The 25188-nt window shown below is 46.7% G+C and overlaps 1 protein-coding gene across 2 annotated transcripts in view; it reads left to right on the top strand.

Annotated features, from left to right (window-relative positions):
- The window catches only part of LOC140385744 (serine/threonine-protein kinase OSR1-like), a 265075-nt gene extending 250780 nt beyond the window's left edge, over positions 1–14295 (top strand). For both annotated transcript variants that reach the window (XM_072468206.1, XM_072468207.1), the window contains exons 15-18: positions 1351–1403; positions 3182–3250; positions 3707–3771; positions 13267–14295. In XM_072468206.1, coding sequence (XP_072324307.1) covers positions 1351–1403; positions 3182–3250; positions 3707–3771; positions 13267–13341 — 262 coding nt within the window. In that variant the 3' untranslated portion in view covers positions 13342–14295. The remainder of the gene's footprint in view (positions 1–1350; positions 1404–3181; positions 3251–3706; positions 3772–13266) is intronic.
- Positions 14296–25188: the final 10893 nt, after the last annotated feature.

Genomic DNA, 25188 nt, shown 5'->3' with positions numbered 1-25188 from the left:
GCAATATTTGGAGTAGTGGACGAACCGGGAGTGCAGGAGGCGAAAGAGGCCGGCATTCTGGCCTTTGCGTCCCTAGTAGCCCGGCGAAGGATCTTGCTAATGTGGAAGGAGGCGAAGCCCCCCAGCCTGGAGGCCTGGATAAATGATATGGCTGGGTTCATAAAGTTGGAGAGTATTAAGTTCGCCTTGAGAGGGTCTGCGCAGGGGTTCTACAGGCGGTGGCAACCGTTCCTCGACTATCTCGCGGAGCGTTAGAGGAAGGGCGGTCAGCAGCAGCAGCAACCTTGGTTAGGGGGGGGGTGGAGGGGACGTCCTGGGTCCTGGGGGGGGGGGAAGGGGGGACTGCCTGGGAGGGTGGATGAGCAAGAGATAACATGAAGGGTTGGGGAAACTGGCACGTACGGGTGAGGGCCAGTGTACAAAGCTGTGTAAATATATCATTTTGCCATGTATATATCTTGCTCTGCGCGATTTCTCGTTTTTTTGTTGGTTTTTTTGTTACGAGGGCAGGGGGGTTATTGTTTGTAAGGGAGAAAAATTGTGTTAAAAAACTTTAATAAATATATTTATATTTTTTTTAAAATAGTAAACAGTGGAGGTAACCAAGGTAGTCAAGGCACATGGGAATGCCATTGGACGGAATAGAAACTTTTCAATGTGGGAATTCTTGGAAGAGAAGTGACACCAATGCAAAAGCAAAATTGTAAATAATGCATTGTACACAACATGGACAGCACAGTAACAATGAGCAGTATGGTACCATCGTGGTTAACACTATGATTTCACAGTACCAGGGTCCCAGGTTCGATTCCTGGCTTGGATCACTGTCTCTGCAGAGTCTGCACTTTCTCCCTGTGTCTGCGTCGGTTTCCTCCGGGTGCTCCGGTTTCCTCCCACAAGTTCCGAAAGACGTGCTGTTAGGTAATTTGGACGTTCTGAATTCTCCCTCTGTGTACCCGAACGGGTGCCAGAGTGTGGCGACTATGGGGATTTTCACAGGAACTTCATTGCAGTGTTAATGTAATGAAGCTTACTTATAACAGTAAAGATTATTATTATTATGTTGACAGTGAGTAACCTGCCCTCAGCTGTGCACAACACCTACTGAAAAGGGAAGAAATAAAGGGCTTGTGCTCTCTATAAAAAGCCTTAATCTGCTAAATTGCATGAAAAAAGCATCCCTTGATGATGATGAATTATAATTTCAATAAAATTCATAGTGAGACTGATTATGTCAAAAGTTAACTGAATTCGTCATTGAATTACTTTCTTATACCTTCCATCTGTTGTCTGTCAACCACTGCTCCAAATGTCTGTGTATAATTGGGAAATCGCTACTTTCCGCCGCAGGAATTTGAAGAAGGAGCTGAATGACATAAGATTCGAATTTACTCCAGGTAGAGGTAAGATGTTGTTTTATTTATGTTGCTCCTTATATCAATTTTATGTTTCACATGCGGGATCTTAATGTTGGCAATCTGCTGTCATTATTGCGGATTTATGGATCAGCTATATTCCTTACCCTGTCCCATTAAGTTGTTTTAATCCCTGCCACAGGAGAAATATATTGCAGCAAAGTGTTTCCATTTCCCACACCCAGTCAGCCCTTTGACTGCAACTCGCAGCCTGTGACAAGCAGTGCACAAGTTTGCGATATGAACCTACACAGACATGAAACTGTGAAATCCCAAACATCAATATAAAGGTTACCAAGTCAGGAGTTTGGATGACTCAATGTGATTGTGTTCTCTTCTTTTTTTTTCCCATGGAAGTCAATGTATTATTAACCCGCTCCTGGCCATCATCCTTGACTGACACTGTACAGTTAGGAATACAGATAAAAATAATTCAGCTGAATTATCTGTCTTAACACCTCCATAGAACAGCATAACCAAGACTGGAAACTTTGTGAATTGTGGTGGACATAACATTCTGGTGCTCTATGCACGCTACGCACAGATTCCAAAGGTTTTTTGAATGCTCCTGAATTGTTATGCGACTTTGTACCAACCTCGAGTGTAATTCTGAATATTATCTGAACGCCCCTATGTTGTGGCAGCTTTGTAAATTACTGAGCCAGCTATCGTCCACATCCTTTTAAATGTTTTTTTAATCAACCAAAGTTCACCCAGACCATAGTTGAAATGACGAGTTAATAAGTAGATCTACTAAATCACAACACACGATTGACCTTCCAACCCTAAAGCATAAATCATCGTAGAGACTTGCCTTTCAGAGTGCTGGATATTGAGAATGTAATTTAATCCAATTGTTTTCTAACTTGGCTGATTGTGACATTTGTTTATTTCTTCTTCTGAACTATACTTATTTCTTCCTACTTGTAGTTTTCCCCAAGCACATTATTGCAATCCCTTTCTCTCTGGTCCTACCTAATACTTTCCTATTCTAGTGATGTCGGTCTATCCTAATTCCCTATAAACCTTTGAAGAAGAGCCATATGGACTTGAAACATTTTTCCAGCATCTTCTGTTTTTATTTCATGCTTCCAGCATCTGCTGTACTTTGCTTTTATCTCTGTAAACCTTGTTTTTCCTCCCTGTAACCTGCTCCCATACCCCTGTCGAGTTAGGTTAAATGTTCCCCAGTAGCACTCTCAAACCGTCCTGCAAGGACCTTGGACCCTGTTCTATTCGGGTGCACCTGTCTGGCCTGTAAATATCCCATCTCCCAGAATCAGTCCGAATGTCCAAGGAATCTAAAGTCCTCACTCCTGTACAGTTGTTCCAGCTGCACATTCATCTGCTCTATCCTTCTATTTCTATACTCACTAAGCCAGGTGTAATCTAAAGGTTACCAGCTTTGAGGTCCTGCTTGTTAGCCTCTTTCCTACTTCACCATAATCTGATGCAGGATCTCGACCCCCTTTCTACTTGTGCACAAATATGGACCACAACCGCGAGGTGTATGTCCCCCTCCTTAGAGTCTTTAACCACTCTGACATCCTTGATGCTGGATTGAACCTGGGACCTTCACAGTCTGGATGTTTAAGTTCCACACTGAGCAGGACTAACCCATCCGTTGATGAAGGCAAAAATATATTTTATGTTCAACAAAAGTGCACAATATGGAGTTCAATTTATAGACTAATCACTAACCTTTTTAAATAGATATGTCACATTGACTAGCTGTAATTAACAAGTTCATACATTCATTCTGACAGATACAGCAGATGGTGTTTCCCAAGAACTTGTCTCTGCAGGCCTGGTTGATGGGAAAGACGTTGTAATAGGTAACTATTGCCAAGACTGCAATATATAGTTTCCGAATTTGAAGATTTTATTGGAAGATATTCTGTCACAAGCACACTTATGCTGGATGCAACTGTAGTGGATACAGTATTGGACTAGTATTGCAGAGACCTGCACCAATAATACTGAGAATATAAGATCAAATCCCACCATGGCACTTGAGAATTTGAATTCAGTTCTTGAACAGAGGTGTAAAGCTTGTATTAAATGTAATTGTGAAGCTATTGGGTTGTTATAAAACCCATTATCACCTTCTGAATATACTAGAGGTTTATGATTGGTTGATACAAAGTGCTATTTCAAAACAGCTTCAGTAATTAATTAATCAGGATAGATTCAATAAATTAATCAGGATACATTCAATACGTCAGGGTTAATGTTAACGGTTTGCCAAGCATAAATGATTAACGTACATATTTATCTTGGTTTTCAATTAGTTGCAGCAAATCTACAGAAAATAGTGGATGAACCAGCTGCAAATAGATCTGTCACTTTCAAATTGGTGAGTATAACTTTCCATACCAGTTTGGGTGTCACTGACATTCCAGATTCAGGAATGGATATGTCTGGTGCAGGATTTAAATCGGACACATCTGCATGCTGGGGAGTCGGTTGCAACCCTCAGTAGGCCCATTCCTTGCATCCAGAAAAATAGGAACAAAAGTAGATCATTCAGCCCATCAAGTCTTCTCCCATTCAATTAGATCACACCTGATGTCATCTACCTCAACACCACTTTACCATGCTATCTCTATATCCCCTGATGTTGGTAGTCACCACAAATCTTATCCGTTTCCATCATCAACATGCTCAATGATTGAGCTTCCACCGCCTTCTCGGTTAGAATCATAGAATTTACAGTACAGAATGAGGCCATTCGACCCATCTAGTCTGCACCAGCCTTTGGACCTGCCACCCTATCCCCGTAACCCAATAACCCCACCTACCTTTTTGGACATTAACGGCAAATTAGCATGGCCAATCCACCTAACGTGCACATCTTCGGACTGTGGGAGGAAACCGGAGCACCCAGAGGAAACCCACGCAGACACTGGGAGAGCGTGCAGACTCCGCACAGACAGTGACTTGAGCCGGGAATCAAAACTGGGATCCTGGAGCTGTGAAGCAACTGCTACCGTGCCACCTGTGGCAGATGGAGAATTCAAAAGATTCACCACCCTCTGAGTGAAGATATTCCTCAGCGTCTCAGCCTTAAATGGCCCCTCCCAATTCTGAGATTATGCCCCCTGATTTATACTCAACAACAGGGGAAACTTCTTATCGACATCCACATGTTAGAATTTTCTAAGTTTCAGCCAAGTCACCCTGGATTCTTCAAAATTCTAGGCCTCCCCAATCTCCCCTATCACGAACCCGGCCTCCCCAATCTCCCCTATCACGGATTAATCTGGTGAACCTCCATTGCACTCCCTCTCTGGCAAGTATATTCCTCCTTGGATAAGTGGATCAGAAATTTTGAAGTTAATTTGTGGCAGGTTTTTAAGACTTTCCTGCCAGCTTTGCTGGCGAGTTCCCCACCGCTATCCAATGACACTTGTGGTGTGATTCTCTGGCCTTGTTTTGCAAGAGCGAGAACGCAACAAGGCGGGTGAATAACGGGAGAGGCCAAACACGAGGACTGTGCCGGGCGCTAAACCGCTCGCGATGCAACTGGCCCGCTCTAGTAGGCAAAATTGGGATCCCGCCGTAGCATGGCGGGGAACCAATTATCACCACATGAGCCCTATTTCCATACAATAAACGGGAGGCATCCCATAACCAACGGCCTTCTGCAATCCAGCAGGCCCCTGCAATCCAGCAGTCTCCCCAGCAAGTGGTTATGCTGGCGCTGATTACTACTCCTTTTGAAAAACGTGAACTTGGTGGATGGACTGCTGCGGGGACCCGAGGAGGTGAGCAGCCATTTTCGCTCACCGGCAGTGAGCCAGAGGCACTGGGCATGCTGCCCCTGTTCTCTGGAACAGGTGGGGGTGCTACCGGACGGAGGTGCAGCCCCAGTTGGAGATGGGCTGCCAGGGGCAGGGGGCCTAGGGGTTGAATGGGGGGAGGGGGTCAGCTGGGGGACGCTGATGGGGGCGGGGGTTCGACCGTGCATGGGTCCTCCATGCCAACCCCTGGACCGTGTGTTCCCGTTCCAGGGGAAATCCTTGTTCCTACCTGTTTGCCCAACGACCACCCATAACTCCCACTGACCATGGAGGCCTCTGTTGGGGGGCTGAAGGCTATTGCTAATAGGGAATTGGCCATCCTGGTTAAGTGAGCACTTCACACATCCCAAGTGTACCCCGATAGGTGGGCGGGCCATGTAGCATGTGGGACTCATTGCTAGCATCCCAAATACTCCTTAATGCATGGAAACTGTTTGAACACTGCGGGAGGCAGCAGCACAGACGCAGCGGCCAACATCCGATCCCCCAGGGGATGGGCCCCAACCCAGGGCACATGTCTACAGCCGGGTATGCATGGGCAGGGCGTGTAGGGGCAGGGGGTGGGCATGTGATTGGTGGTCGGCCTGCATCGTGGAACAAAGAGACACAGGCGTCATACTGGTGGTGGTGAGAGTATTTTAATGTTCCTCGTACATGTGTACACCCCTGGCCCACCCCAGTGCCCTCTCTAGTCCACAACATGCTTGATCTTCCTTGCTCTGCCACTACGTCTAGGCGTATCCCTGGATGCACATCAGAGGTGGAGGCAGCCAGCTGCTTACCTCGTTCTTTGGCCTTCGATGCCCCATGGCAGGGGGCCTCTGGGGTCAAAGGGTCCTGCTGCACTTGGCAGCACATGCACAGCCGTGTCATCCTGTTCTGGGTACTGGCTGCGAGACGTAGCCTCATCAGAGTGGTGGAACTCGGGAGCTGGTGGCCACTGTCGCCAGTCCATAGGATGGCTCTGGGTTGTCACCCTGCGCCCCCTCCTGCTTGGTGCGCACAGCGCCCTAGGGTTTACCTCTGGACAGAATTGCAGCTGGATTAAGTCCTGGATGCCCCTGTCATCTGGCTCTGTCCGCTCTGGCAGCTCCCCATTGTCTGCACCATGGTGTCGATGTCGTCGGCGATGTTCCTCCGCCATGCTCTGCAGTGCTTAGGCAATGCCACCTGCGACTGGGACAAGCTCCACAGTGCATCGGTCATTCCCATCTGAGACCGGGGCATGTCCCTCAGCACCTCATCAAGGCCAGCCTGGTACTGGGACATGTCACCCAGCGAGTTGGGCTTTCTGCAGAGGCCCTCAGCCATGGCCGTTAACGACTGAACCATGCGTTCGCCTCTACTAATTCTGCTGACGTCGCTCAGCAGACTCCCCACTGCAGCCGCCACCCTAGCAGTGTTAGCCTCGGTACCACGCATTGCCGGCAACATCTCCTGCGCCTGTAGCCTCTGGGCATCCTCCAATCGGCTATGGATCTACTGGAGTGTCGCTGACATTGCCCTCTGAATGTCCCAACTGCTCCCTAACATTTCCATCAGCCCAGGATAGCATGTTCCATCGGCTCAGCATTTGGCTGGGACCTGGGATTCATCAGCCCACCAATTGCTGTCTTGCCTGGCATTCCTGCCTCCACCTGATGTGTATCAGCGACTGTGTGGTGCTCACCAGATTGTGCCCCAGAAGCCTGGCCACTAATGTTACCCATTGAGGTGTGTGTTTGTGCAGTTGGAGGGTGGGGAAGACACTGTGATGCATTGATTGTGGCATCCTCTGAGCACTCCTCCGAGGTGGTCTCATGATAGGTAGAGGAGTGGGCCGGCGCCGTTGGCTGGAGGAGATGAGAGAGAATGAACAGGTGGTCAGTGGGAGGGATGGGTCAATCAGTATGGCAATAATAACTCGCGTTTGGCAAGTACTCTGGGTGGGGCCCAGTGGATCTTCACCTCTGCGGCATGTGCTGATCTCCACATTGGTGAGCGCTCTGTCTTCGCCCCTATAACGTTCAGAGCCTGTTCCTCGAAGGTTGTGAGGATTCTTATGTCTGGCACCCTCTGCCAGTCTGGGCCCTCTCCCAGCGATTGTAGGACATCTTCCCCTGTGGAGACAGAAAGTTTGGGTAGTGAGAAGGTTTCCCGGGGGGGGGGGGGGGGGGGGTCCAACGCGTGCGTGCAGCCCGGTGTAGGTCGTTGACCTTCTTGTGGTACTGGAGGCCAGGCCTCCTGGTCACACTTCCCGAGCTGATGGCTACAACCAGGTAGAACTAGCTGCCTTGTGGCTCCTGTTCGGGGGAACAGGAGATCCCTCCTGGCCTCTCATCTGGGAGCCTCCCCAGGTTTGCGTCTCCAAATCTTGGGGCTGGTCATCTCAGCGCCATGGCTCCAAGCTGAATGGGGCTGGCTGTGCAAGTGCTGTTTAAGTGCTTTTCGACCTGTTAGTGGGGGCTGGTGAGCGTGGTCCCGGCGAATCGGCTCATGAGTTTTCATTTGCGGCGTGAAGCCCATGGGGCCTTGTTAAGTGGACCAAGTAACGTTACATTAGGTTGCCGGCCGAGAGCCGGGAAGCTCGCGGCAGTTCCTGCTCACTACCGCATTTAGATTCATGTCCCTAGTCACTTTTTTAGACCCTGGGGTGTTTCTCACCAGTTTAGCCCATACTTGGAATTTTTTTCAGCACTGGGCAGCTGAACTCTGAGATTGAGCCGCCATTTTGAAAGGGTGTCCCGATCTGTAAGGGAGCTTGTGGGTCCCTCACATCCATGGGGAAATGTCACCCCCACACACGTGAGCACTACCCCACACCTCTCTTTCTCTCCCCCCCCCCCCCCCCCCCCACCAAAACCCCCAAGCGAGGGCATCCTGCTCTAGCGTCCCTTTGGGGGGTGGGGGGGGGGCTTCTTCAGCACCCCCCACTTCCACAAGCCCCCCGTCCCACACCATCTTCCTTTCAGGGACATGGCCCTCCTCAGGCTCTGACCCTTGGCAGTGCCACCTGGGCACCCTTGCACTCGCACCTGACTGTGCTCCTGCCAGCTTGGCAGGGCCACGGTGCCCATATTCCAGGGGGAGGGCCAGGGAACCCCCTGCACTATACCTGACCACTGAAGGGCCTCCAATGGCCCGGGAGACCACCTGGGTCCGTTCTGCCTGGTCCGCGTTTTTCTGCATCAGTACTGATTGGCACCTGGCAGCAGTCCCTGGGGAGGCTGGTAGATCCCGGTGAGGTAGGCCTTAAATAGGTTTACGACCTACTTTAGCGAGCGGCGTTTGGTTCCGCTCCTTTTGGGTGGAGTTCTGATTGCGACGCCTCATGGGACTTGGGTGTATCCCGCGAGCAGAGGCTGTCAGGAGGCCCGAGGGAGGCTTCTCCCGGGATTCACCAACCATGTTGTGCTCTCGCTCGAGCGCAGCACGGACACTGGATTACGGTGAGGTCTCACCAAGGCAGCAACACGTGTTTGCTCCTCTGATCATAGAGCATAGACCATAGAATTTACAGTGCAGCCATTCGGCCCGTCAAGTCTGCACTGACCCTTGGAAATACATCCTACCCAAGCCCACACCTCTACCCTATCCCTGTAACCCAGTGCCCCCACCCACCTTTTTGGACACTTAAGAGCAATTTATCATGGCCAATCCACCTCACCTGCCCATCTTTGGGAGGAAACCAGAGTACACGGAGGAAACCCACGCAGGCACAGGAGGACGTGCAGACTCCACACAGACAGTGCCCCAAGCCGGGCATCGAACCTAGGACCCTGGAGCTGTGATGCAACTGTGCTAACCACTGTGCTACCATGCTGCCCTAATCAAATCCTCTTGCGATGAAGGTCAACATATCATTTGCCTTCCTAACTGCTTGCTACGCCTGCATGTTAACCTTTAGCAACTCATGAACAAAAATACCCAGGTCCATTTGGATGCCTCTCCTTTTAAGAAATATTCTGCCTTCCTTTATTTTTCTTCCAAAGTGAATAATATCACAATTGTATTATATTCCATCTGCCATGCTCTAACCCATTCACTCAGCCTGTTCAAGTCCTCTTGAAACCTCCTTGCATCCTCCTACAACTTGTGTTCTTAACCAGTTTGATGTTATCGGCAAATGTGGCGATATTACAAGTGGCCCCCACACCCAAATCATTTATATTGATTGTGAACAGCTGCGATCCAAGTACTGATTATTGCAGTACCCCACTCGTAACAGCCTGCCACCCTGAGAATGATCCATTTATTTCTATTCTTTGTTTTCTTTCTGTTAACCAACTCTCATCTTTCCCCCAATCCCATGCACTTCAATTTTATTCACATACCTCCTGTGTGGGACCATAGCAAAAAACCTTCTAAAAATCCAAATACACCACATGCACCATTTATTAACGTTACAAGTGATATGCTCAAAAAAACTCTTAACATGTTTGTCAAACATGATTTTCCTTTCATAAATCCATGTAGATTCTGTCTCTTGAACGAACTGCTGCTCACCAGTTCTGGGATTCACTTGGGATGGTTGAGGAGTCACGAAAGGAAAGTGTTTCAGAAAAAACAACCAATGGGTTTAATGAACGTGTATGATTTGTAAGCGAGTCGGGTTCGATGGGAGGGTTGGAGAAATTCATTCCTCAGGAATGTCATTCTCGACATAATCACTGAGTGACCCATAAGTGAAAAGTCCAGATCCACATGTGTTTGTATTATCATAGTTCAATTTGACTTCTTACCCCAAAAAATCTATCACAACAGAAGCCTACACTTTGTTAAATAAACTGGATCTGCGATTTTGCAGAGTGGGGAGCTTGGTGTATGACCAATTAAAAGAAATACATGGAGAGAGAAGGCCTGTAATGTATGTAACATATTGTCGGTGCAGATGGAAGTACAAATGCTGTTTTTGCTGTTGGGAATATGGTACATGTTAAACAATAGACTGCTATATAATTCCATTGTCGTTTTCTCCCCCCTCATACATCATCCAGGTGGTAGCCAAAGTTCATGTGTAAAATTTTAGAAATCCGGGGAATATTTATAAATTATTTGAGTAGGGAAGGGGAAAAGAGATGGAGAGACATTTCTTAACATTAAGTCACATGGAGCACACCAGAATGACAGGGAGTGGGATAGCTTGATCTTGGTTTCGGACAAAGCTTGGCACAACATCAGGGGCCGAAGGACCTGTTCTGTGCTGTACTGTTCTAAGTCCTTGCCCCTAGTCCATCCTTTCAAACTCCCTTCTGCAAGAGAATTCTGCTTGATGATTCCTCACCAGCTCTCTAAGTCCCATCAGGTACCTTCCTGGTCTGACTGGCTCATATATCATTTTGGCAATATGTTTAGTAAGGCAGGAGATCAGGTTTGATTGCAGCAATGATTTTTTTAAAGTTCGGTATACATTTTACAAGTTAGTGATTGTACTGTGGTGTTTTTCTTGGATTTTTGCAAGTACCTTTTGAGGTGTGAATATAGGGAAAAAGTAGACCTATTGGATTAGTTGCACTGTTAAACTGGCATCAGGACACTGGTATCATGGACATCCCATTGTGTATTTTTTGTCACTGGTTATTTGTACAATTTTTGCTGACTTTTCTAATTAAATTGCGGCTTTGTTTTGTTCTATCCTGTATATGCTTGATCTTGCAGCAAAATCCTGGCTTCTGTTTATCCGGAGAAGCATGGAGCAATAAAACCAATTGGTACTTGTTGATTAGTCAGCAGTTGCTAACGGTAACTTCAGCTAGGTGCTGAATGATCTGTTTTCTGTTGGGTGTTTGACAGTTTGAGATGAGATGTCACTGATCTCATTTCATGGCTTTGGCAAAGCGTACATGGGGTGTGTTTTCATGCTGCAAATTCTCCAAAGTAGGATTATTGAATTCTGAGCTCTGGGATACTGTGAAAGTCAGAATAGCATTTTGATAGACAGCAGAACCGACTCCTCCAACCCCCATAGCCTCCGTATTCTAACCAGTCATTCAGAAATGTCCAAAAGCTTTGTCCAATTAGAAGTAAAATAATTGTATTCCTAATTAGTAGTTACTTGAATTTTCTTTCTTTTGGAATGTTCCCATGCCACGTGCCTTCCTCTGATAAATGAACTGTCTACGTAAATCTTGCTAGGTGCCAAGTGTTGCTAGAATACAAGTCTATGTGGAGCATTTTGACTTTCCATTTGGTAGAAATTGGGCCTTTTGTGATTGTTAAGAATCGGGGCCCTCACTCGGACTCATCAGTTTATGAATCTCCCACAAAATATATTTTTTTAAATTCTAACCTCGTTTCTTCCCATCCCACCCAAAATGCCTGCCTCTGGACCATGAAATTAATTGCCTCTTGTAAATCTCCCATCAGCAGTCACTAATGGTGCCTTCAGCTCAGATGCCGATCATTTTTCAGGTGAAGTCTCTGCTCCTACCACTCAACTTCTCTACTTCCCAGATTGCCCTGTATTTTTCTGAATGACAAGCCATCTATACATCACTCAAGTGGCCTCCTCTTATGTGGAAGCGTGGATTATTAATGCACGTATGCTTTTTGATTCCTGGGTGACATCATAATCATGTCAAGCCCTAAAAGAATCAAAGTGTGGAACATGTAAAACTAGTCATTTGTATCATCAAATCAGTGCGATTGTTTCTATCACCTGGACTAATTACACTCAGTAACTAGGTTGACCTTCATGCACACTGACTTTTCAGCAAGATTCACCATTTGATCTCAAATTCACAATTGGGAGCTTGGAATGCTGATAGCTTTCCCACTCCAAGAACACGGGTGCTCAGACTACTTGGAGCAGGCTAACTAGTGTTGTATCGGCTGAAATTGGCTAACTTAAAGATTAAAAAATTTACTAGGCATTTTTCTGTTACCCATGGCTCAAAAATACAATTTAGTGTGATGCTGGACAATCTCCCTTGGCAATGTATACTAGTATCTAGGCCAAATATTACTTCAGGCAAAGTGGGGTTAGAGGCAAGATAATTGGAGTAAGATGTATGTACAGAGATAATGGAGTCCCCATTTTGAAGACTCACCACTTGCCTGGTAGCAAAATATTGTATAAAAAACATTATAGTTAAATGACACCATGCAGGGAAATGTTTTGGGGCTAATTTGAGCTGTGCAGGTTGAGTTGGAAGATGCAGAACAGAACTAAGATGCTGTCACTAGTGGGAGGGAGAGTGTAATTACATTACGAAAGCTTCTGCAGGCAGTTGCCATTATAAATGCCATAACCATTCTTCCAATATAAATTCCTAAGTTGGATTGGATTTGTTTATTGTCATGTGTACCAAGGTACAGTGAAAAGTATTTTTCTGCGAGCAGCTCAGCAGATCATTAAGTACATGGGAAGAAAAGGGAATAAAAGAAAATACATAATAGGGCAACACAAGGTATACAATGTAACTACATAAGCACCAGCATCGGATGAAGCATACAGGGTGTAGTGTTAATGAGGTCAGTCCATAAGAGGGTCATTTAGGAGTCTGGTAACAGCGGGGGAGAAGCTGTTTCTGAGTCTGTGCATGTTCTCAGACTTCTGTATCTCCTGCCCGATGGAAGAAGTTGGAAGAGTGAGTAAGCCGGTGGGAGGGGTCTTTGATTATGCTGCCCACTTTCCCCAGGCAGCGGGAGGTGTAAATGGAGTCAATGGATGGGAGGCAGGTTTGTGTGATGGACTGGGCGGTGTTCACGACTCTCTGAAGTTTCTTGCGGTCCTGGGCCGAGCAGTTGCCATACCAGGCTGTGATGCAGCGAGATAGGATGCTTTCTATGGTGCATCTGTAAAAGTTGGTAAGGGTTAATGTGGACATGCCAAATTTCCTTAGTTTCCTGAGGAAGTATAGGTGCTGTTGTGCTTTCTTGGTGGTAGCGTCGACGTGGGTGGACCAGGACAGATTTTTGGAGATGTGCACCCCTAGGAATTTGAAACTGCTAATCATCTCCACTTCGGCCCCGTTGATGCTGACAGGGGTGTGTACAGTACTTTGCTTCCTTCATGCATGTGTACTATTTTTAATGTTGTTGATATATGCATTTTTTTTGATCCACAGGCTTCTGGTGTTGAAGAATCCGATATTCCTGATGATGTTAAACTCATAGGATTTGCACAACTTACCATTAGTTAAGTCACACTACAACAAATAAAAACCTGCTGACCCCATCTGTGAATAGGTATCTCACTGGTGTTGGCCTGAAGAAACTTGTACTGCCAAAGAGTGATGACATTTTCCGTAGAAGTTACAGCATTTAATCCCCAGCCCCACTTGCCCTGTAAAAGAATCAACAAATAGAAAGTGAATTGAGCATTTGCTTGCAGTACCCTAACAATGGAATAATCACCATCAAGAACTTAACAGAGCACTCAAGCTTGCAGATTTCCCACAAGATACGGGGTGCCCTCTGTAGGCGAACTGTAGAATTGTCAGCTTTCATCTACTTTCCCATGTCTTTCCTTTTAAACAATTGCCTTATTTTTTTGACAGAGCTTTACTGATTTAAAAAAATCTTCCCATGGTTCTCAGTGAGGCAGATTGAAATATTGTGGTTTCAGTAACTCATCCTTGTGATTAGTTTTCATTAAGCACACACTTTACAAAGATTAAAAAGAACATAAGTGCAATACTGATGACTTTTTAAAATGCAATTCATCCGAATTGTACTTTTCAAAGGGCTGTAACCCAAAAATAATGGGCTGCACGTCTTTTTTGTGTGTGTTTGCGCTTGGTGCGCGCTAGAGCTACCCGGGCACATCATTAACTGCCTTTTGTCATGATTTAAAGTAGTTTTATTTTGTTTATATGTGGTAACGATAAGCCGGAATATAAATATTAATCAGAGAGAAATCACCGAGGGTGAAGCCTTTTCATTTTTTTTCATTTGTATAATATAAAGTATTATGGATCTGTAGCCCACCTTATAACCTGCAGATGGAGTGTGAGTGTAAAACAATGATACTGCAATTGGTTTAGTCTTTCCCTGGTACCAGTGTGCGAAGTTGGTATTAAGAGGAAATTTTTTTTGAACTGTCAGATCTTTTAGTACAAAAATAAATTTTAAAATTGCAGCTGCTGAACCGCCAACTGTATCTTGTAATTATCTTCATAGGTTGTGAGAGTTGACCTATTTAGACTTCTGCAGTGAACTGTAATTCTGACCAAATGTTGTTTTGTTAAGCTTCTTGGGACTCATCTTTGGATTGCAAAAAGAAAATATGAAATATGCAACATTGCATAAGCTCCAGCGACGATGTGCTATGTATTGGACTATCATGCTATACCAAGGGTCACACAAGCCAATACATTTCAAAGTTGCACTAATATTCCAGTGTGATCTTCTTAATTAATTACTCCAAACAGCTGTCACCACTGACAGACCTGCAGCATGTCATCCTGGTGCTAGACTGCCTCAAACACTCCCAAGTTTGGGCAGTGTGTATGATCGAATTGTTGGATTTTTTTTTTAAACGTTTTGATTCATCAGAGTTTGAGAATTATGCATGCTCACCATTCATGCTTTACCAAACTTTCACTGACAACACTACCCTGAATGCAACAAATTACCCTTGTGATACTATTTGCATAGGAAATACAATAAAGACCCGATATAACATCAGTCAGCACTTCTAGAAAAGCGGATGGAGTTGTTAATATTGCCTTGTAGAACACTTACTGCCTTGTATTGCACATTTTGGGTAGACCATCAGTTTGAGGAGGTAGGTGATTGAACTCTCCATGCATGTCACAATTAACTATGTAAACAAAAATCTCAAAATGATCATACCTTGCTGCCTTTTAAAGAAAGTTTTCAAACTTTTCCATATAAATAACTCCGTACCCCTGATTGTCACCCTGCAATTATTAACACATCCAAGGGAACAGGTGTCCTACCTCCTGCAGCACTGTCAGCTACCAGAAGAGCAATGCTACCATAAGACAAAATAATGTTCTTATAACTCGAGATTTTTCAAACTGAGAAGGGCCTTTTAACTATCATTTATCCATCTAGAAAGATCCTATATTTTCCTGTACCAATTGCTGCATCGAATTGTTCTTAATTGATTCCAAGATATTCACCACTGTGTGGAATTCCATTCCAAGTGTTGGTCACACTGTATGAAAAATTATATCATGAGACTGGTTCTAAATTTACCTTTGACCTGCGTCCATTGTTCTACTGTCACAATTTAATTTCAAATAGTATTCCATATTAACCTTTTTGAATCCTTCAGCTGGCAGAAATGCCGCTATAATGTCCCCTTTCCTCCTTGACTAAAAATTTATGGTGGAGGAACTGGAGCCACATAATCACATAGCGCGATTGGTTAGACTTGTGGTGCTTTTGAAAATGCTTTTGAAAAACAATCAACTTGATATTTGAAAGAGATGCCTGCAGGAGGCATGTACTTTTCAAAATAACTGCACTTAAACTTGATTGATAAATTGTACTACTGTGTAAATACTGAAAATTTGTTTTTTTTTAAATAATTTTGAAATTACAGAGTCTTTCACTGTTGGCCTTGGTATCCATTTACTGGCTTTTGACTGATTTGAGAATATGGCTTCAGCAGGGAACCTGTTTCAATTTGTCTTCCAGCACATGGGAATTATAGGATCTTTTACATGGCGCACCTGCATGATTTTTAACAACTTTCTCTTTTTTCTAAGTCTGTATAGACATGGCATTAGTTACTTTATTAATATATATCTATTAACTGGGACTAAGGACTGCTGTCACTAAGGATAGCTCACAACCTGGTGTCAAACTGATTGTAACACAAAGGTGTAAAATATCGTGATCAATTTTTTTGGACATGATTATGTTTTGGATTTTATTGCATGGTTTTGCTAATTCCTTTTAATCAATAAACAGCAAACTATCTACTGTTGTGTATTTGAAGGTGAGATTTCAATAGCCTGGCATTTAGTAAATGTCATGCAGAATCAAAAGTTAAGCATATAACTAGATAAAGACTTGGCTGGTCAAGTCTTCTGATTTGAATTAGAAGAAAGGCTTGCATTTACATATAATAGTTGTTGGCTGTCACTCGGGTGGTAACATTCCTGCCTCCCAAGTTGTCAGAACGTGGTTCAAGTTCCACTCCAGTGACTTATGGACAAAATCTAGACTGACACTTCAGTGAATTACAGAGGGAGATTTTGCAGGTGCTGACGTTTCAATGTGATGTTAAGTCGGCCCTCCTAAGTGGATGTAAAATCAATCGCATGATGCTTCTCTAAGAAGTTCAGTGCAAATCACTCCAGTATCCTGACCAGCATCTATCCATTAACCATCATTAAAGTAGATTAGCTGGTCAATGCTACATTTCATACATCATCCAGGTGGTAGCCAATGTTCATGTGTAAAATTTTAGAAATCCGGGGAATATTTATAAATTATTTGAGTAGGGAAGGGGAAAAGAGACGGAGAGACATTTCTTAACATTAAGTCACATGGAGCACACCAGAATGACAGGGAGTGGGATAGCTTAATCTTGGTTTCGGACAAAGCTCGGCACAACATCGAGGGCCGAAGGGCCTGTTCTGTGCTGTACTGTTTGTGGAACCTTGTCTGCAAATTGGCTGTTACATTTCCTACAATGCAGAAATAGCTACACTGCATTGATGGTAGTGTGTTTTGGGACAGTCTGAGGCATGAAAGACACTACATAAGTGCAACTTCTTTCACACGCTGCCAAAATGTGTCTTGATATTTTACAAATTATGTTGGTTACACGATAAAATAATGACTTTGCCAACTGTTTAAATCAGTTTCCTGTAGGTAGCAATGTTTTTGTTTTGCCGTTATTTGAAGAAGGAATGCTAGGCTGCAGAATTCTTTGCACTTCGAATACTGCCATGGAATTTCTAACCTGAGCAGGCTGATGACCTGTTTAACAGACTTTAAACTTCACCTGTGGCTCTTAGTCCCACCCCATGATCACTACACTTTATTAATCTATTAATATCTCTAACCGTTAAAAAGTTTTTTCTCAAAAGACATGAAACCAGTTCCTACTACTGACCCAGAATGAACAACCATTTTCTGATTCTGCATATCACTTTCCCTTGGGATGAGATATGTGATTTCATCTTTAAATTACTATATAGATTTATCTTGTGCATTTCATTAGATATATTATTCATTTTTCTTAAAGCTGAAGCCCAGTAGAAAATGAAAGCCAAATTTTATGACTACCTTTCTGGCTCCATGTGTTGATGTTGTGTAAGTCAAACCAGGAGTCTTTCATCGCCCCCTCACGCCCCTCCTATCCGTCATCACCGTTACCCCAGGCCCCGCCCATCCGGCCAGGCCCACCTCATCCTTTTGATACCATCGGACTCCTCCCAGAATCCCACCCATCCACTTAATCTTGCAAACACCTCACCCAGTATCGATACCCTCTCCCCACCATTCACACCACCCAGGTGCATCAAAACCTGTTTGACCAGGCTTCAACTATTGTGGCCCCTCCCCCACCACACTCCCATTCGCTAGCCAACCTACATTAGCTAGTACGGTGACCCCTGCCAGAGCCCCCCCCCCCAAACCCCTCCTCAGTAACCCAGCCCACATGTCCCCAAAACTCACCTCCTTTATACTAAGGAAAATTACAGAATCCACCCATAAGGAAAAAAGAAAACCAAACACATCTAAACAAACCCCCCGCTTCAAGAAACCAAGAAACAAAACCCCAATCAAATAGAAAATACTCCATAAAAATAAAAAAAAACACTATCCCCACCAACCAAGTCCAAATCCCTACTCTCATCTCGGTTCCAGTCCTTCAGCCTTAAGGAATGCCTCCACTGTCTCAAAATAAAAATCTCTTGAATTGTGAGTTACTCTTAATTTGCAGGGTAGACCAGTCCAGATCTAACTCAGCTGTCGTACAATGCCACCTTTACCCGAGCAAAGGCCACCAGCGTTCTCGCCAGCTCCGCCGTCAGGTCTTGGTATATTTGTCGACCAAGATCATCCAGTTCCACATCTCCATAAGACATAGAATTAGGCCACTTGGCCCATCGGACATAGAATGAGGCCACTCGGCCCATCGAGTCTGCTCCGCCATTCAATCATGGCTGATAGTTTTCTCATCCCCATTCTCCTGCCTTCTCCCCATAACCCCTGATCCCCTTATTAATCAAGAACCTATCTCTGCCTTAAAGACACTGTGATTTGGCCTCCACAGCCTTCTGCAGCAAAGAGTTCTACAGATTCACCACCTTCTGGCTGAAGAAATTCCTCCTCATCTCTGTTTTAAAGGATCGTCCCTTTAGTCTGAGATTGTGTCCTCTGGTTCTAGTTTTTCCTACAAGTGGAAAAATCCTCTCCACATCCACTCTATCAATCAACCATCATTAAAGTAGATTAGCTGGTCAATGCTACATTTCATAAATCATCCAGGTGGTAGCCAATGTTCATGTGTAAAATTTTAGAAATCCGGGGAATTATTTGAGTAGGGAAGGGGAAAAGAGACGGAGAGACATTTCTTAACATTAAGTCACATGGAGCACACCAGAATGACTGGGAGTGGGATAGCTTGATCTTGGTTTCGGACAAAGCTCGGCACAACATCGAGGGCCGAAGGGCCTGTTCTGTGCTGTACTGTTCTATCCGGGCCTCGCAGTATCCTGTAAGTTTCAATCAGATCCTGCCCCCTCATCCTTCTAAACTCCGAGTACTGACCCAGAGTCCTCAACCGTTCCTCATCTGACAAACTGTTCATTCCAGGGATCATTCTTGTGAACCTCCTCTGGACCCTTTCCAAGGCCAGCACATCTTTCCTTGGATACAGGGCCCAAAACTGCTCACTATTCCAAATGAGGTCTGACCAGAGCTTTATGCAGCCTCAGAAGTACATCCCTGGTCTTGTATTCTAGCCCTCTTGACATAAATGCTAACGTTGCATTTGCCTTCCTAACTGCCGACAATCTGCACGTTAACCTTAAGAGAATTGTGACCAAGGACTCCCAAGACCCTTTGTGCTTCTGATTTCCTAAGCATCTCTCCATTTAGAAAATAGCCTATGCCTAAATTCCTCCTTCCATAGAGCATAACCTCACTTTTCCACATTGTATTTCATCTGCTACTTCATTGCCCACTTTCCTAGCCTGTCCAAATCCTTCTGCAGCCCCCTTGCTCCCTCAATACTACCTGTCCCTCTACAGATCTTTGTATCATCTGCAAACTTAGCAACAGGGGCTGTTTAGCACAGGGCTAAATCACTGGCTTTGAAAGCAGGCCAGCAGCACTGTTCAATTCCCGTAACAGCCTCCCCGAACAGGCGCCGGAATGTGGCGACTAGGGGCTTTTCACAGTAACTTCATTTGAAGCCTACTTGTGACAGTAAGCGATTTTCATTTTTCATTTCCGTTCCTTCTTCCAGATAATCAATGTATATAGTGAAAAGTTGTGGTCCCAGCACAGGCCCCTGAGGCACACCACTAGTCACCAGCTGCCATCCTGAAAAAGACCCCTTTATCCCCACTCTCTGACTTCTGCCAGTCAGCCAATCCTCTATCCATGCCAGGATCTTATCCTTAATACAATCGGCTCTTATTTAACAATCTCCTATGCAGCACCTTGTCAAAGACCTACCGGAAATCTTAATAAATCATGTCCGCTGGTTCTCCTTTGTCTTCTTGTAACTTCCTTGTTACCTCCCTTCGACAAAGCCATGCTGACTCAGTCCTATTTTATCATGCACTTCCAAGTACTCTGCGATCTCATCTTTAATAATGGACACTAAAATCTAACCGGCCTATAATTCTTCTGCCTCCCTCCCTTCTTAAACAGTGGTGTTACATTAGCCACTTTCCAGTCCTCTCGGACCCTTCCTGCCTCCAGTGATTCCTGAAAGATCACCACCAATCCCTCCACAATGTCCTCAGCTATCTCTTTTTGAACCGTGGGGTATAGTCCATCCAGTCCATCTCCTTCGTAATGGCCACTGCACTCATCTCTGCATCCTGATTCTCCTGGAGCTCTGGCATCTCGTGCTTTGCCAATTCAAAACCTTCACCTTCACGTGGTAACTGAAAGTAGACTATGACTGCCTTTGGTGGCTCATTACCTTAAGGCTTTGGCCTGAGCAACCAATGTGCCCTTTCCAACACGTACCGGAGGATTGTTCCCCCTCCTTATCAGCTCTGCAAACATCTTTTCAAAGTACTTGGTTGGCCTCGTGCCCTCCATCTCCGGCAGGCCCACGATTCTCAGATTTTTCTTCTCGACCGCTCCAGCACCACCTGAGCTCTGAGCCCTTTGCTGACCTCGGCCACCCTGCTCAGATCTTTACCAGGGCAATCTCCTCCACTCACTCTTTCATCGCAGTCATCATCTCCCTCCAAGGCACCTCCATATGCTTAGCAAGCAGCCTCCTGATCTCCACCGACATCACCTCGGTAAGAATTTTCACTGTGAGGGTAGCAGCTCCACCCATCAACCCAGCTCTGCCATCTTTTTTCCGGCTGGACACAGCCTCACTCGATGTGCATTATTCTTCTGAGATTTTGACATTCCTCGTCTTCCTTATGACTCCCCACACCAACTTGCTCCTGAAACCGGGCATAAAAGTAAAAAAATCAGAGACTCTAGCAGGAGTCACTGAACATGTGACCTCCACCTACATGTCACTGCTGGAAGACCCCTTTTTTTGGAGGATAAACAGGTTGATTTCAGATTTATATAGGTGGGTAAGGTACCTCCGGTTAGGAGGGTGTTTTAGGAGAGAGATAGGCTGAGGGAAGTGTTGGCTTTGCTGAATTTGTTGAATTATTACTGGGAGGCAAACGTGGAGAAGGTTCGGAGTGGGTCTTGGGGGAATGAGTTGATGTCAGAGCAGATAGAGGACACTTTGTGTAGGGGGACCGGTTTGAGGGTATGTGTTGGGACCTCTTCCGTTCTCACCAGCTAAATAGTCCACTAGTCTGGTGGTGGTTACTTCACTCAGAATCTGGAATCGGTGCAGGCAACATTTTATGATTGACGGCTTGTCGGGGCTCTTGTTTTACTCTTAAGAGTCAATTGTACGGTTGATTGGAGGTATCAAAAATACAACTTTATTGCTAATTATTCACTTGTATACACTTGCATAAGAACTGAATCAAAACTTAGAAACAAAATATCAAACAATACATAAAAGGATCAAACACATGCCAAAAAAACGCATTAAACAAAAAAGCATAAAGAAAATACTTTAAACAGAAAAACGGGTAGATGATTCAAGAATTCGGAAAGGCAGGAATGAGACCTCGAACCCCCCGGGTCCTACCTTTAAGAGAATCCATATATGTGGTTAAATCCCTCATTTACTCTCATTGGTTTCTAATACTCAGCCGAGACGACCTGATTTGTTCAAATTAGTGTGTGTTACTTAGAGGATGATTTTTTTTTTAAAAAATTTTTATTAAAGGTTTTCATAAAATATCAATAACAAAATGAGAAAGAAAAAAGAACCCAACAGGGTTAAGTACAAAACACAATCTAAAAAAGCAACCCCCCAAACCCCTCCTCCCCCCCCCCCCCCGTACCTAAATAATAAATTAACATTAACACCCCGACTTAAGACAACAGGTGTATATACCCCCTCAGACCCTTCCAGTGTAAATAATATAAACAAAAATAAAGTAAACCCCCCGAGCTGCTGCTGCCATTGACTATCGTTCTGCCAGAAAGTCTAAGAACGATTGCCACCGCCTAAAGAACCCTTTTACCGACCCTCTCAAGGCGAATTTCACCCTCTCCAATTTAATGAACCCTGCCATATCACTGATCCAGGAATCCACGCTTGGGGGCCTCGTATCTTTCCACTGAAGGAGAATCCTTCACCGGGCTACCAGGGACGCAAAGGCCAGAATTCCGGCCTCTTTCGCCTCCTGCACACCCGGCTCCTCTGCCACCCCAAATATTGCGAGCCCTCAGCCCGGTTTGACCCTGGATCCTACCACCCTTGACACCGTCCTCGCTATGCCCTTCCAAAATTCCACCAGCACTGGGCATGCCCAGAACATATGGGTGTGATTTGCTGGGCTCCCTGAGCACCGAACACACCTGTCCTCACCCCCAAAGAACCTGCTCATCCTTGTCCCGGTCATGTGTGCCCTGTGCAGCACCTTAAACTGTATGAGGCTGAGCCTCGCGCATGAAGAGGAAGAGTTCACCCTCCCTAGGGCATCTGCCCAGGTCCCCTCTTCGATCTCCTCTCCCAACTCCTCCTCCCACTTACCTTTCAACTCCACCACCGAGGCCTCCTCCTCCTCCTGCATCACCTGGTAAGTTTCCGAGATCTTCCCCACTCCCCTCCCCCCCCCCCCCCCCCCCCCCCCCGAGAGCACCCTGTCCTGTACTGTGTGTGGCAGTAGCCGTGGGAATTCCACCACCTGCCGTCTGGCAAACGCACTTACCTGTAAGTACCTGAAGGTGTTCCCCAGGGGGAGCCCGTACTTCTCCAGCTCACCCAAGCTCGCGAACTTCCCGTCCACAAACAGGTCCCCCAACTTTCGTATGCCTGCCCTGTGCCACCCCAAAAACCCTCCACCTGTTCTTCCTGGGGCGAACCGGTGGTTTCCCCGTAATGGGGTCCACGCCAAGGCCCTAACTCCCCCCCCCCCCCCCCCCCCCCATGCCGCCTCCACTGCCTCCAAATTTTGAGGGCCGCCACCACCACCGAGCTCATGGTATACCTCCTTGGAGGGAGCGGCGCCGTTGCCAACGGACCCAGACTCGTACCCACACAGGACCCCGTCTCCAGCCTCTTCCATGCAGCCCCCTCCATCACCCACTTGCGCACCATTGTCGCATTGGCGGCCCAGTAGTACCCACAGAGGTTGGGCAGCGCCAGCACCCCCCCTATCTCTACTCCGCTCCAGGAACACCCTTCTCACCCTCTGAGTCCCTCGCACCCACACAAACCCCATTATACTCCTGTTAACCCGCCTGAAAAAAGCCTTCGGGATAAACACGGGGAGGCACCAGAACCGGAACAAAAACCTTGGGAGCACCGTCATTTTGATTGACTCATCCCTACCCGCCAGGGACAGCGGCAATGTGTCCCACCTCTTGAACTCCTCCTCCATTTGCTCCACCAGCCTTGTAAAGTTAAGCCGATGCAGGGCCCCCCAGTTCCTGGCCACCTGGACCCCCAAATATCTGAAACTCCTCTCCGCCCTTTTTAGTGGGAGCTCGCCAATCCCCCTCTCCTGGTCCCCTAGCTGAACTACGAACAGCTCGCTCTTCCCCATATTGAGCTTGTACCCCGAAAAGTCCCCGAATTCCCTAAGCATCCTCATTACCTCTGGCATTCCTCCCACCGGGTCCGCCACATACAGCAGCAGGTCGTCCGCATACAGCGACACCCTATGCTCCTCCCCACCCCGCACCAACCCCCTCCAGTTCCTCAACTCCCTCAGTGCCATAGCCAGGGTTCAATCGCTAGTGCGAAGAGCAGGGGGGACAGGGGACACCCCTGTCTCGTCCCTCGGTGCAACTGAGAGTACTCGGACCTCCTCCTATTTGTGGCCACACTCGCCATCGGGACCTCATACAACAGCCTAACCCACCTGACAAACCCCTCTCCAAACCCGAACCTCTTCAGCACCTCCCACAGGTACCCCCACTCTACCCTATCGAAGGCTTTCTCAGCGTCCATCGCCACCACTATCTCCGCCTCCCTCGCCGGCATCATGATAACGTTCAAAAGCCTCCGCACATTCGCATTCAACTGTCTCCCCTTCACAAACCCCGTCTGGTCTTCATGGATGATCTGCGGCACACAATCCTCAATCCTCGTGGCTAAGACCTTCACCAGCACCTTGGCATCTACATTTATCAAGGAAATCGGTCTGTAAGACCCACATTGCAGGGGATCCTTGTCCCGCTTCAGGATCAAGGCGATCAGTGCCCGGGACATCGTCGGGGGTAAAGCCCCCCCCCTCCCTTGCTAACTAACAGCGGGCCCAACAGGTCCATATATATTTTATAGAAGTCGATTCGAGAATAAGCCTCATGGACATGTGAGAAGAATGAAAATGCCCTAGCCCCCGGCCTTGCAAATCTCCAAGGGTCCACCCCTCCCATTTGGTCCATAAATCCCCTCAACACTCTAGCCGCCGCCGGCTTCCTACCCGTCCTAGACCTGGAGCGATCCAGTGCAGGATCCAACACCGTGTTAAAGTCTCCCCCCATTATCAGGCCCCCCACTTCCAAGTCTGGGATCCGACCCAATATACGCCGCATAAAACAAGCATCGTCCCAGTTCGGAGCATACACATTGACCAGTACCACCCTCTCTCCCTGCAACTTACCACTTACCATTATGTACCTACCGCCATTATCTGCCACAATGCTCGACGCCTCGAATAACACCTTCTTTCCCACCAAGATCGCCACCCCTCGATTTTTGGCATCTAGCCCCGCGTGAAACACCTGACCTACCCACCCTTTCCTCAGTCTTACCTGGTCTGCCACCTTCAGGTGTGTCTCCTGGAGCATAACCACATCCGCCTTGAGCCCCTTCAGGTGCGCGAACACGTGGGCCCGCTTAACCAGCCCATTCAGTTCCCTTACATTCCAGGTTATCAGCCGGATCAGGGGGCTACCCGCCCGCCGACTAGCCATGACCCCTCCTCGGCCAGCCACACGCCCGCACCCCACACCCGGCCCGTTCCCCACAGCGGCATACCCCTGTCTCGACCCACCCCACTCGCTCCAGCTCCTCCTTGATCTTAGCAGCAGCAACTCGATTTCCCCCCCCCCCCCCCCCCCCCTGGCTAGGACCCATCCTAGCTGGTTTACTCCCCCCATTGCACTTCCTCAAGTCTGCTGACCCCGGCCACTCCCGCCTCCCCTTCGACTCCTCCCATTGTGTGGCACACCCTCCTCTCCCGCTCCGCATTCACAGGCTCTCCCCCTCCGTTCTAAGCGCGGGAAACGATCTTCGCTTCCCCACCCCGGTCCTGCCCCCCCCCCCCCCC

The sequence above is a fragment of the Scyliorhinus torazame genome, chromosome 11, assembly GCF_047496885.1.
Source record: "Scyliorhinus torazame isolate Kashiwa2021f chromosome 11, sScyTor2.1, whole genome shotgun sequence".
Taxonomy (NCBI): Eukaryota; Metazoa; Chordata; class Chondrichthyes; order Carcharhiniformes; family Scyliorhinidae; genus Scyliorhinus; species Scyliorhinus torazame.
The sequence above is the reverse complement of the archived record's forward strand: the minus strand, read 5'-3'. Positions and strand labels throughout refer to the sequence as shown.